At 49.2% G+C, this 13,575-nt stretch overlaps 1 protein-coding gene across 2 annotated transcripts in view; it reads right to left on the bottom strand.

Moving 5' to 3' along the window:
* Positions 1-13,575, bottom strand: part of STAG2 (STAG2 cohesin complex component) — a 1,427,207-nt gene that overhangs the window by 143,315 nt on the left and 1,270,317 nt on the right. For both annotated transcript variants that reach the window (XM_085608133.1, XM_085608134.1), the window contains exon 33: positions 11,217-11,324. In XM_085608133.1, the coding sequence (XP_085464259.1) occupies positions 11,217-11,324 (108 nt within the window). The remainder of the gene's footprint in view (positions 1-11,216; positions 11,325-13,575) is intronic.

Raw genomic sequence — 13,575 nt, 5'->3', positions numbered from 1 at the left:
TGAGCCTTCCCAGACCATTTGCTGCTTTCAGCAACGGATCCCCACTGGTTCTACCCCCCACTTTGGGCGGGAGAGCCAGCGGGAAAAACAAGTGAGGGAAAGAGGTGTGCCCACCTCTGTCAACTCCACCCCTCAGGTGCGGGAGGCGAGGTGAAGCACAACAATGAGTCCCTACCATCTTGAGGATGGGAGGATCCAACCAACCAGGGACAGGCCCTTGCCCCCCTCCCACTGGAGGGTGGAAGATAGGGGGTGTACCCACCCCAGGGAAGGGACCTATAGGTCCCTGCCCTTTACCTACCTGTAACACCCCTAAATCTAGTATTTAAGGGGCACCCTGAACCTTGCTTCCTCAGATCCAGCCTGACAACAAGAAGAAAAGAAGAAGGACCGAACAGCCGTGCAGCCAGCTAACAAGAGGAAGATGCCCACTGACTTGGCCCCAGCCCTACAGGCATGTTTCCCCTCGAACCGGCTCCTGCGAAATCCCGGTTTGTCCTGCAGCCAACAACCTCAAAAATTCCGGAGGCCCTGCCTGCCGTCACTTCCAAAGACGGCATCTCCTGTGAACACTGGATTTGTTCAACTGCAACCTCTGGCAGCAGCCAGAGACCGCGAATCCAGCCCACTCTGCACCTGCCGAACCTGGCCTGAGGGGAAAAACACCACGAGGAGGTCATCCTGACCTGCCTCAAGCCTCCAGCCGACACCTGCAGTCTAAATCCAGAAGGCCCCCCTAGCCACGACCAGGAGCTGGTAAGAAGATCCAACCCCAAAAGGCACCCCTGCCCCTGACGCCTCACTGCCTTGTGTGCCCAAACCGACTGTGCCTAACCAACCCTTAACTTCCCAACTTACCTCTCCAAGTGGTGGTCGCACCCAGAAGTCCTTCGTCTCCCTGCCTGCAGTGCTTTTGCAAACCGAAAGTTCTCCAGAGAAAACAACAAGGCACCCGAAGTCGAAACAGCACTCTGCACCCGGCCGCCCCAGTGTCGCTGAGTGTGCACCATTTGTGCTACTTTGTTTCCCCATTTGCCCTGACCTTAACCCTAGGAGTTTTGCTCCCACAACCCAGTGGCCTGCTTGCCAGCAGCCACCAACCGGAGGCCCCCTTTCCCCCATTGGATAACATTGGGCCTCGACACTCTGCACACGGCCGCCCTAGTGCCGCTGAGGGTGCAACAACAGTGCATCACTGACCCTGGGGGACCCCTGAGTAACCCCAGAACCTTAACTCCCAAAGTTGATTACTTACCTGTGAACCGATAACCTGTTTTTCCTCCATAGGATAACATTGACAATTTTCTTCCAGAACGTTTCCAAGTGTGGAGTCTTGAAATCTAAAGATATCCTTTAAAAATCATGCGAATAACCAAAACATAATTACTTACCTGTTTACAGGAAATGTCCCAGTGCTGAATCTAGGTATCCAGCACGGAGTTAGAAAAGTAACATAACAAGTAACTTACCTGTAATTTACTGAAAAAGCCTATTCATTCCAATGTACTGTATTTGCTAAGTGTTGCAACCTTCTGCTTCCCCTGTAAATCAAACAAAGTACAAGTTCTATTGCATTTTCAAACCGTTCTATATTCAGCAACTTATCACTAAAGAACAAGTTACTTACCTTCGGTAACGCTTTTTCTGGTGGATACAGTATCTGCCTGTGGATTCCTCACCTTGTGAATATCCCCTGCGCCAGCAACATTCGGAAACTTTTGTAGCAGTCCACGCCGATGGGGTCGACGACGACGTCACAGAGACACGGCTCCGCTCGCGACTCCACTGACGTCACCGGCTCCATAAGAAGACCTCGTGGGCGTGATGACGTCAGTTCCGCCCCTTTTTTCCGTGCCTTCGAGGCACACGGACGGACTGACAGCAATATATATACACAGTATACACAGTACACAATATGCATATCAACACACCCAGTGTGGAAAATAAATAAAGCACAAGAAATAACATAATGCCTTTGACAGTGATAAACACATTTGAAACCCATCAATAGAATTACAGGCATAGAAATACAGGTATAGAAGGATGGACAACAGGGAGGCGGGTGGGTCAGTGAGGAATCCAAAGGCAGATACTGTATCCACCAGAAAAAGCGTTACCGAAGGTAAGTAACTTGTTCTTCTGATGGATACATCTGCCAGTGGATTCCTCTCCTTGTGAATAGATTCCACAGCAGTCCCCACTCCCGGAGGAGGGTGTCCACCCTTCTATACCAGAAAATCCTGAAGGACGGAACAAGCAAAGTGTCCGTCCCTCCTCACCTCGTTGTCTAAGCAATAATGTTTTGCAAAGGTGTGGAGGGAGGCCCAAGTTGCCGCCCTATAAATGTCCTCCACCGGAACACCCCTAGTTAAGGCAGATGTGGAAGACTTTGCTCTGGTAGAATGAGCCCTCAAACCCTCCGGAGGCTCCTTACCAGCAAGGGAGTAGCATATCTTGATGCACAAGACAATCCACCTGGAAAGGGTGCGCTTGTGCACCGCTCGACCTTTCCTGCAGCCAGCAAAGCCCACAAAGAGCCGGTCATCAATCCTGGAGTCCCTTGTCATGTCCAGGTAGAAGCTCACCGCCCTCTTAGGGTCCAAGCGGTGTAGTCTCTCCTCCTCCTTGGAAGGGTGAGGGGGAGGATAGAAAGAAGGAAGGGTAATGGACTGCCCCAAATGGAAGGGAGTTACCACCTTAGGCAAAAACGCAGCCCTGGTCCTGAGTACCATTCGTTCAGCATGAATGGTCAAGAATGGGGGTTTTGAACTTAGAGCTTGAAGCTCACTTACCCTCCTTGCCGAGGTGATTGCAACGAGGAAAACTGTCTTAAAGGACAACAACCTCAAGGGACACTTGTGTAAGGGCTCGAAGGGAGAACCCATAAGATAGGTTAGTACAAGGTTTAAGTCCCATTGAGGCACGATAAAAGGAGTAGGAGGAAACTTGTTTGTAAGGCCCTTTATAAAACGAAGAACAATAGGTGACTTGAACAGCGACGGCTGATCCGGCAAACAAAGGAAAGCCGATAGAGCCGATAAATATCCTTTCACAGTAGTCACATCAAAGCCTTGCTGAGCAAGAGAAAGGGCAAACTGTAGAATATTAGACAGACGAGCCTTCAAGGGATCAATGGACACCTCTCCACACCAGAGAACAAATTTAGACCACCTATATGAATAAATAGATTTGGTGGAGTGTCGCCTGGCCGATAAAATAACATCCACCACATCCGGCGGGAGAGAGAAAGAATTCAGGTTGCCCCGTTCAATCTCCAGGCATGAAGGTGTAAGCTCTGGAGGTGGGGGTGTAGAACCTGCCCCTCCGACTGCGAGAGGAGGTCTGCCCTCAGAGGGAGACGGAGCGGAGGGCACGAGGAGAGGTGGAGAAGATCCGTGTACCACACCCTTCTTGGCCAATCCGGGGCGATCAATATGACTTGGGCCCGGTCTTGGCGAATCTTCCTCAGAACCCGAGGAATCAAGGGTATGGGAGGAAACGCGTAAAGGAGTCGTGAGCCCCAACTCAGCTGAAACGCGTCCCCCAACGCTCCTTGTATTGGATACTGGAGACTGCAGAACAACGGACAGTGCGCGTTCTCGCGGGTGGCAAACAGATCCACCCGAGGAGTTCCCCACGTCCGAAAGACGTGACGAACCACCTCTGGATGGAGCCTCCACTCGTGGTCGGCGGAGAACTGCCGACTGAGACTGTCCGCACGCACGTTCAGCACCCCGGCCAGATGATTTGCCATCAGACAAATCTGATGGTCCTGAGCCCAGGACCATAGACGCAGGGCCTCTCTGCAGAGACCCCACTCCTCCCTGTTTGTTTATATACCACATCGCGGTAGTGTTGTCCACCAGGACCTGAACAGACTGACCGCGAAGGGAAGGGAGGAAGGCCTTGAGCACCAAACGTATCGCCCGCAATTCCAGAAGGTTGATGTGAAGCAACCTTTCCTCTGGAGACCAAAGACCCTTGATCTCCAGATCCCCCAGATGAGCACCCCACCCTAAGGTGGATGCATCCGTTATCACTGTGGCCACCGATGGAGGAAGATGAAAGGGCTTTCCTTGAGACAGATTGCCCTCCATGCCCCACCAAGATAGATCCGCCGCAGCTTCTCTGGAGATCCTCACAGACTCCCTGAGATCTCCCTTGTGCTGATACCACTGCCTGCGGAGGCACCACTGGAGCGCCCTCATGTGCCAGCGTGCATGGTTGACCAACAGAATGCAAGAAGCAAACAGACCGAGCAGGCGAAGGACCTTCAGAACCGGAACAACCGCTCCGTTGTAAAATAAAGGAATCATTTCCTGTATGTCGAGAATCCTTTGAGGAGGAGGGAATGCTCGACAAACAGTAGTGTCCAGTACCGCACCTATGGACAGGTTGCGCTGATAGGGCACCAGGTGAGATTTGGGCACATTTATCGAAAAACCCAAGTTGTACAACAGTTGAGTTGTATCCCGCAGATGATGCAGCACCTTCTCTGGAGACTCCGCTTTGATCAGCCAGTCGTCCAGATAGGGGAAAACTGAGATCCCTGACCTTCTGAGATGGGCTGCCACCACTGCCATCACCTTCGTGAAGACCCGAGGTGCAGAAGTAAGACCAAACGGGAGGACCGCAAACTGATAATGTTGCGACCCTACCGTGAAACGGAGATACTTCCTGTGCAACTTCAGGATTGGGATGTGAAAATACGCATCCTGCAAGTCGATGGACACCATCCAGTCCTCCTGATTCAGCGCTTGAAGAACCTGAGCAAGGGTGAGCATTTTGAACTTCTCTTGTTTTAGATAAAGATTCAAGATCCTGAGGTCCAATATCGGACGCAATCTGCCGTCCTTTTTCGGAATCAGGAAATACCGGGAGTAGCATCCCTGTCCCCTCTCCTGCTCTGGAACCACCTCTATCGCACCTTTCTGAAACAACTTCAGGACTTCCTCCTGCAGGAGAAGACAGTGGTCCTCCGAGCAAGCCCCTTGGCAAGGAGGGTAATTTGGAGGGAAGTCCCGAAAGGGAAGGGCATACCCATTTTCTACAAGATCTAGAACCCAGAGATCTGTAGTTACAGATTCCCAATCTTGTAGAAAATGGGTAAGCCGGCCCCCCACAGGACCAGCATGATCCGGAATGGCGGATCTAGGGCTGTTTTGCGGTGGTGGGAGGGGCTGAGGAAGAGGAAGAGGAGGAGGAGAGCTGACGGCCACGTGTGCGACCCCTGATTCTTCCTCTGTAACTTCTCGACGAGGAACCTTGCTGCTGCTGAGTCTGCCTATAGGTTCGAAAAGATGTTCTTCCAAAACCTCTGTACCTCTTATAAGACCCTCTCGACTGAGACTGGAGTCCCAAAGATTTAGCAGTTGCCTTGCTCTCTTTGAATCTTTCCAGAGCAGCATCTGCCTTTTTCCCAAACAGGCCAGACCCATCAAACGGTAGATCCAATAGGGTTGTTTGCACATCTTGAGAGAACTCCGAAGTTCTCAACCAAGCACTTCTTCTAGTTGCAACAGACGACCCCATGATCCTTGCAACAGAATCTGCAGTGTCCAGCCCACTTTGGATCACTTGCCGCGCAGCCGCTTGAGCATCAGCCAAGATGTCGTTAAAACCAGATCTATCCTCATCAGGTAGTTTCGGCACCAGTTTCTTAGCCGAATCCATCAGCGCATGTACATAGCGTCCCAAAAGACATGTGGCGTTAGTCGATTTCAAAGCCATGCTGGCTGATGAAAACACCTTCTTTGCCGATTGGTCCAGCCTTTTTGCCTCTCTGTCCCCAGGGACCTGTGGAAAAGCTCCTTTAGACTTCCCAGAACAAGCCGCCTGAATTACCAGGCTCTCAGGCAATGGATGAGACGACAAAAATTCTGGATCCCCTGGGGCCGCTCTGTATCTCCTAGCGATCGTCTTAGAGACCGCAGGAGCAGAAAAAGGTTTGCCCCACACCTCCAACACAGGTTCCACAATGGCCTCATTAAAGGGAAGCAAAGGCTCTGATACCGCTGTGGGAGAATGCAACACTTCAGTCAAAATGTTCGACTTAAACTCCGTTGTTGGAAGTTGGAGAACAAGCAACTCCGCAGCTCTCCTTATGACTGCATGGTAGGGTGCAACGTCCTTGGATGGCTCATCTGATGGCGGAGTAATCTCCCACTCAGGAGACAGGTCCAAGCCACTAGCCTCCTTAAGCTCGTCAAAAACCTCATCCGACTCCACCAATTCTCCATCTTCCGCTTCCTCCTGAAGGTATCTCTGCTCCTCAATAATCCTCTGAGTCTCCCTTCTGGAGCGAATTCGAATCCTCGGCGTCGCCGTAATCGACTCCGACGGCGCCGGTGCCGGCGTCGACCGTGGATCCGGCGGAGCCATCGGCGTCGAACGAGGTCAAGCCGGAGCCGGCGAGGATGGAAGCGGCGTCGACGTTCTCGGAGCCGGAGGATTCCAAGACGGCGTCGCTGGATAAAATGGATAGAAAGGGGCCTGAGGATACACTTGCGGCACCCCTAAGTTAAATGCCAAAGGACCCGTCGGACCCGCAGGTGCACCAGGGACATACATGGCACGAGCAAATACCCCATACATCACATTTAAGTAATGCGAGGGGTCCTGACCTGGCCCAGGGAAGGCAGGATACTGGCCAGGCCCCACCGGACTCGGGCCAACCAGCGCCGACGGTGGAATCAACGGCGTCGCAACCTCACCCGGGGCTTGAAGATCTTCCGGAGACGGAACCGGAGCCGGAGATGGAACCGGAGTCGGAGTCTGGGCTGGAACTGGCGAAGCCGGAGACACAGAGACCACCGGAGATGAAGGACCAGCAGGCGAACCCGGCACAGGAGAAGGAGAAATAGAGTCCCTTCGACGCCGAGCAGGTGACTTTGGCGCCGTGCTCTTATCTGAATAGTGCAGAGAGGAGTGTCTTCTCTTTTTCTTGTGCTTCTTAGCTCGAGAAGCATGCCCCGAAGTCGACTTCGACGCCAACCTCGACTTAGATCGTGACCTCGATCTCCTTCTCCCTCTCCCTCTCTTGTCCTTCTTCATTCTGGCAATAAAGAGCTTTGCCTCCCGTTCCTTCAGAGCCTTCGTGCTCATCTTACGGCAGCTGGTACAGCCATCCACGTCGTGGTCCGAGGATAAACAGCACACATGGTCCTCATGTGGGTCAGTGATGGACATATGCTTGCCACACTCCCGGCAAGGCTTAAACCCAGACTTCTTTGTCGACATCTTCAAAGAAGACAGTAAAAACAACGAAAATACACAAAGTATCAACGACGCTAACAACAGCGATTCCTGAAATCCGTTGGCTTCGACGGCGCGGATAAAAGGGAACTGAAGTCATCACGCCGACGAGGTCTTCTTATGGAGCCGGTGACGTCAGTGGAGTCGCGAGCGGAGCCGTGTCTCTGTGACGTAGTCGTCGACCCCATCGGCGTGGACTGCTACAAAAGTTTCCGAAAGTTGCTGGCGCAGGGGATATTCACACGGTGAGGAATCCACTGGCAGATGTATCCATCAGAAAAGTATTTTATGCTTACCTGTGCCAGGCTTGCTTGGTTTTAAAAATAAACAGTATATGTTTTATACAAAAACAATTGGCCCAGAGTTCAGTTCTTGAGTGTGTGAATTCATTTGCTGACAGTGTGTACATCAAATGCTTAACACTGTCCTCTGATACTGCCTTACTTCTCGACCACTCTACCACAAATAGAGAGTAAGGTTCTATCTAACTTTAACCCCTGCCTACCTCTGGGATCACCTGGACTCTATACACACTATACCTGATTTTGGTGTAGTATATATAGAGCCAGTTTTCTACAGCACCTCAATCCATCTCTGATGCATCTGTGGTGTGAGGTGAGGAATAGGGTTCAGAAAAGGCCATCCCTCTAGCTGGTTGTTGGTGTTCCACCATTGCAGAGAAAGGTGAGTGTGGCTGATCTTTGAGGTGACCCTGTGATTTTTTGGACTCAAAGTGTAGAAAATATACTCCTGTGCCTTGACGTTGATGAGGGACTGGTTCTATGGCTCCTTTGAGAAGGGCTACGACCTCTTGCTTGAGAAGTGTTAGGGGACCCTGTGATAATCTGCGAGTGCAAGGTGGGATGCTGGGTGGTGTGGTAATAAGCTCCAGACAGTAAGCATGTTAGATAATGGCTACTACCCATTAGTCTGTGGTGATGAACTGCTGGACTGGGTAAAAAATGGTAGTCTTTCACCAACAGATGTTGTGTGGTTTGGGGAGGTGGGGGAGGTGGGGGGAAGAGGACTGGGTACTGACTGCTTTGCAGTGAATGTTGCTCTGCATGCGGAGGTACCCCTGCCCCTTCCTTTATTGTTACCACCTCTGAAGGAGCCCCTGAAATAGCCCTTACTGTAGGTGGATTGACCCTGCTTTTGTTGATAAGTAGAGGCATATGTGATGGTGGCTGTATATCCACCCTTGTGGCAGGAGCGACGAAAGGAGCCTCTAGATGTAGTCGTTTGTAAGGTTCCCATAGCTTCATCAATATCTGTCTCCTTTTTTCATTTTATCTAAGGTGGCGTCTACTTGTGGGCCAAAAAGATGGGCTTTGTTGAAGGGCATGTTGAGAACTGCCATTAGGACTTCTGGCTTGAAGCTAGAACATCTGAGCCAAACATGTCTCCTTAGAAGCACGCTAGCATTGATACCTATAGCAGCTGTATCTGCTGCATCCAGGGCAGACCTGATGACATTATTGGTGATGGCCTGATCCTCTGCAACAATTTGTTGTCCTCTTTTACGATGGGTCCTCAGGGAGTTACTGTAGTAGATCCTCTATCTCATCCCAATGGGCCCCATCACAACGTGCTGGAAGGGCCCAGGAATTGTTAATGCGCCAGTGATTAGCTTCCAGTGCTGCTACTCTTTTCCCTGCTGCATCAATATGCTTACTCTCTTTTTCAGGAGGTGACGTACCCCCAGTTGCCTTGCTGTTGGCTCTTTTCTCAGCAGTAGTAGCAACTATGGAGTATGGGGTACCTGACTCCGTACAAAGATGGAGCTGCTTTTAATTTCTTATCTACCCGTGGGGTAATAACTCTGGCACATACTTGCTCTTTGAAGATTCTATCAGCGTGTTGTAACATGCCAGGAAGCATAGGTAAAAACTGTGCATCTTTGTGTGTGGATTAGAGGGTATGAAAGAGGATGTTTTGTTCAAAAGACTCCTTGTGTAGCTCAACTTCAAGATAAGTAGCTGCTCTAGCAATGACCTGTTCGAAAGAACTTGCATCTTCAGGATGGGAGGGGCAGGCTTGATAAAGATCCAGATCATTTGGAGTCATGGGCTCTGTGTCATATGTATCCCATGGGAAGGATCCCCCTAATTACTCTCCCAAACCCCCCAGTGTTTGATATTGGTGAACCTGGAGGTGAAGCATCAAGAGGGTCGTGATATGGAAATATAGGGGAAGGAGAAGGGGATGGTGGAGGTGGCGATTATGGTGGGGGAGGTGGTGGTGACAGGAGGAGGATGATGATGAGTAGGAATGGTAGCCCTGTCCTTTGTTCTCTTTTTGGGGAGAACAGGTGCGTCCAATGCATCCTCAAAGGTTAATTGCCTTGTTGGTAGAGGAGAGGCCATTATTAGCCCAGCGCCTTGTTGAATTCGGATCTTAGTTGTCGTGGGTTCATTGTTTCAAGGATAGGCTCCACAGGAGACACAGAAACCAAGGAATGCTTTGATGTTTTTGTCTCTGACAGTTTCAAAATGGATGAATGTTTCTTGCTCGGTGCGGAGGTTGATGGGTTCGGTTGCTAAGTCAGTCCTGATGGTTGGGTGGAGACCGAAGTATGCACTTGATCCGAGGAGGTCGACACTGAGGGCTTATCCTCAGTGGAAATTGTCAGTGCTTGGCCCGAGGGCAGGGCATCTGAAGAGTGTTTATGGATCTGCCCATGGCACTGGCAGTCCGGCGACCTCTAGTATTAGGAATGGCAAGTGTTTTAGGGTCTGCTTGGGTTGTGGAGCAGGGTCTGGGGTGATAGTATACACGCGATGCCCGGGTGGCAGGGTGTACTTTAATTCCTCCATTTCAGAGCCAGAGATTTCATCTACAGAGAACGCCTGTTCTTCCTGTTCAGCAGCAGGCTCTTCCTGGGTGTGCTCCTCCCCAAAAATGTTGGGTGTGTCATCTTCATTCTGACGAGACATCTCCAACTGACAAGCTCTTCGGTCCTAGAGAGCCTTATTGTAGGGGAAAGACTTGCAGGCGCCGCAGTCAGCCTCACACTGGTCGGGTGAGAGGCAGAGGTTGCACACGGAGTGCTGATCAATGTGTGGACATTTGGAGTGGCACTGCAGGCAAAGTCTAAAAGGTATTTGTTCCATCAGGAACCTATCTTCTATACTGACTCAGCATGTGAGATGGTAATCCCAAGATGGGCAGCGCCCCGAAGGGCGATCGGTCAGTGTTCAAACCTACTAAGTTTTAAAGTGGCACAGCAACGGAAAGCGGGACCGGGAAACTATTCAGTCCAAGACAGGATAGGACCGAAGACTCATACCAAACAGAGTAAAACACTGAGTAGAGACACACCTGTCCGAACCAGACAGTGGAGAGAGCTCAATCTAACAAAGGAGTCAATCCCCATGTGCAGTATCGCCGAGAGGAAGAGTCACTCAATCTTGTGACTCAAAACCTTCTTCGAAGAAGAATTTGCACAACTCAGAATCTACAGCCACCCATGCCATCGAACACAGGAGTCCCATAGGAAAATTCCACAAAGGAACAAGAAACTTTACTTTTGCTAATTGTTACACAGGTGTTTTTTTCCCCACAGATCGTAAGTAACAAAATAAAATGAACCGAAGTGCTAAGCTACCATCTAGTTTTCATTTTCCTCAATTTTGCTGTAGTGAAGTAGGTATTCCTGAAACGTGCTAGACTGAGGAAGATCTAAGCCCTCAAAAACAGTGCAACCTGCTATAAACTGCAGGTTCCTTCTGTGCGCATCTCTTTGTAGAGGGGAATGACTAATCAGACTCATTCATGTTCGCAGAGAATGTGGTGCCAACACAGACTTTTAGAAAGTAGATCACTTGTGATGGAAGTGTTACTTTGCAATGGAAAGTTTTTAAGATTACCTAAATAAAATAACCAACTCATTGCCACTAAGCAACCACAAAAATCACCAAATTGATTAGTTCAAGGAAAGATTGAAAGCAATTCCAACTTACATAACATGCTGCATATTCGTTCTTAGTTTGACATAGTTCATAGCTCTTTCCTGTTGTCGGACCGCTTCTTCTTGTTGTCTTTGGGCGAGCATCCACGTTACTTGCGTGCTTGAGAAAAATATATTTTGTCATTAAAATGCAACAGCTTTGTTAATGTCATTTACTGATGCTACAGGTTTAACCACTTATGCGCTTTGTATCAACTATCCCTTCAGCTTAAGACAACTATAGATTCAGTCACATTTGAATAATGGCAGTCTTCTCACCTATTGGAGCTATGTTTATTCCATGAATATGTATCCACTTACAACGGAAAACATTCTTAAAAGCAACCATGGGCAACACATTCATAGGTCCCTTAATTGTAAGGATTCAAATATTCTAAAACAAAAATTTGATATAAGTGAAACGTAGAAAGATGTTAAGAGCATTGGTCCAAAATATTCAGAGGTTGAAAATATCTAACACCAACATCTTGACACAAAAAATTACTACAATTCAGAGAAATAGATTATGAACAAAGGAATGTTTATCAAACTTATGAAATATTCAACAAACTGATAGAACACTAATGGTTTAGGAAGTCCCTTGTGACAAAGGCATGTTTGCCAAACTGCTAATACCAAAATTGTATGTAAAAGGGTCTTTGTAGCGCAGTGGAAAAATGCATACCCTCCAGAAATCTGTGTTTAACTTTGTAAGGCAGGTTCAAATCCCAGGGGTCCACCTTAGCCTTTTATCCTCCAAAGGTTGAAGAAGAAAAAGAAAAACGCGTACCATTGAGTTGGGTAGCAAATGTAAATGTTACTTACCTCCGGTGATGCTCTTTCTGGTGAATACTCTATTTAACCTCTCACTCTTTACCTTGTGAATACACCCCTCGTTCCCCCATCTCACCTCAGGCACCAGGCTCAATCCAGAAACTTTTCTCAGCATTTCCCTCACGCGGCGATTGATGACGTCAGATTCATCCCTCCTTGGATAGAAAGTTAGAGCCCCTACATAGCCACCATCTCTATGCACTGGCGTCCATTTCTTTCTGATCTACTGTCCGGCAAAGGACCCTTAAAATCTGATTGCGCCAGTGACTGGCTTTCTAGATTGAGATCTTATTAGAATGGAGTAGATAAAAACATTCCATCAAAGTAATTTGATGAAGAATCTGTTGTTAGAGGATCCATCTGCAGGAATATGTCACTCTGTAAGCTTCTGTTCATAACTGGTAGTGCAGAGTGTGAGAAGTTGGCCTGATATATGATGTCACTAGTTCTAGTGTACACCTTGTATCAGTCCAAACAACCCTTATGGTGATTGGTTGTAAAGTCAACCTTATAGACCAGCTATCCTAGTGGTAGCATGGACAAGAGCAGTCTTAGGCTAAACTCTGTATGGCATGTGAAGCCAGCTGATATACCATTTGCAATCCCTTGAATACCAAATGAAAGGACACCACAACAGATATATATAAAAATAGAATGTATTTATTCTAGTCAAAATACCCTCCGCACTCTTTGAGATTCGAGGTAAGTACAACACAGTCTTATTTAAGCATACATAAGTCACACAGGTAAGTAATACAGTTAGGCCTTAGGGGCCACGCAAACCATATACTAAGTAAGTGGTATAAGAACCACTGTCACGAACACAGGATAGGCCTAGGGAATCGGTGGGGCTACACTATACTACCAAAGGTTAGGAAGTGGGAGGCCCACGGGATTCAGGTGCAGAGTGGAAACACTCACGCGTAAAGCGTAATAGTCAATAGAAATAGTAGTTATTAGAAATTACGAGTTTTAGGACACTTCTGGAATAGCTAGGAGTTCGAGACTTGGAAACTAGACCCTAGGATAGTCACTACCCTTGTGAGCACCGGAGTACTCAAGTTACCTAGCCCACGGGCTGCGGGTGCATAGGTGTGAACTTGCGTCGGGTTTCGTCATTGACTCCTATGGATGCCTGAAGGAAAGTTGCTGACAGGCAGTCAGTGAAGAGTGTCCGGTGGATCCCAAGGATGGAATCAAGAAAGAAGGATACCTGCAAGCAGAAGGGACAGAGTCTAGGTCACCAGCAGGAGCCGGGAAGGAACCAGGAAGGAACCAGGCGATGTTGTGCAGATGTAGGTGAAGAGGTGAAGCTTGTCGCAGCAGCCACGGGTACCTGGAGACGTCGAGGACGACCAGGACCAGGAGGTGAGCTGTCCCACGAAGGCTCTTGCTGTCGGCGGCGTCGATGTCGAGTTAGGACCCAACAAGCCTTGGCAAGCGGAACCCACACAGAATGGAGGACTTGCTTCTGGTGCAGACCAGGAAGGTCTGGGGTGCTTCTCTTTCACAGAGGAGCGAGTGCCAATCTGGAGGAG

The sequence above is a fragment of the Triturus cristatus genome, chromosome 5_2 (genome assembly GCF_964204655.1).
Source record: "Triturus cristatus chromosome 5_2, aTriCri1.1, whole genome shotgun sequence".
NCBI lineage: Eukaryota > Metazoa > Chordata > Amphibia > Caudata > Salamandridae > Triturus > Triturus cristatus.
This window is presented reverse-complemented; position numbering and strand designations above follow the sequence as displayed.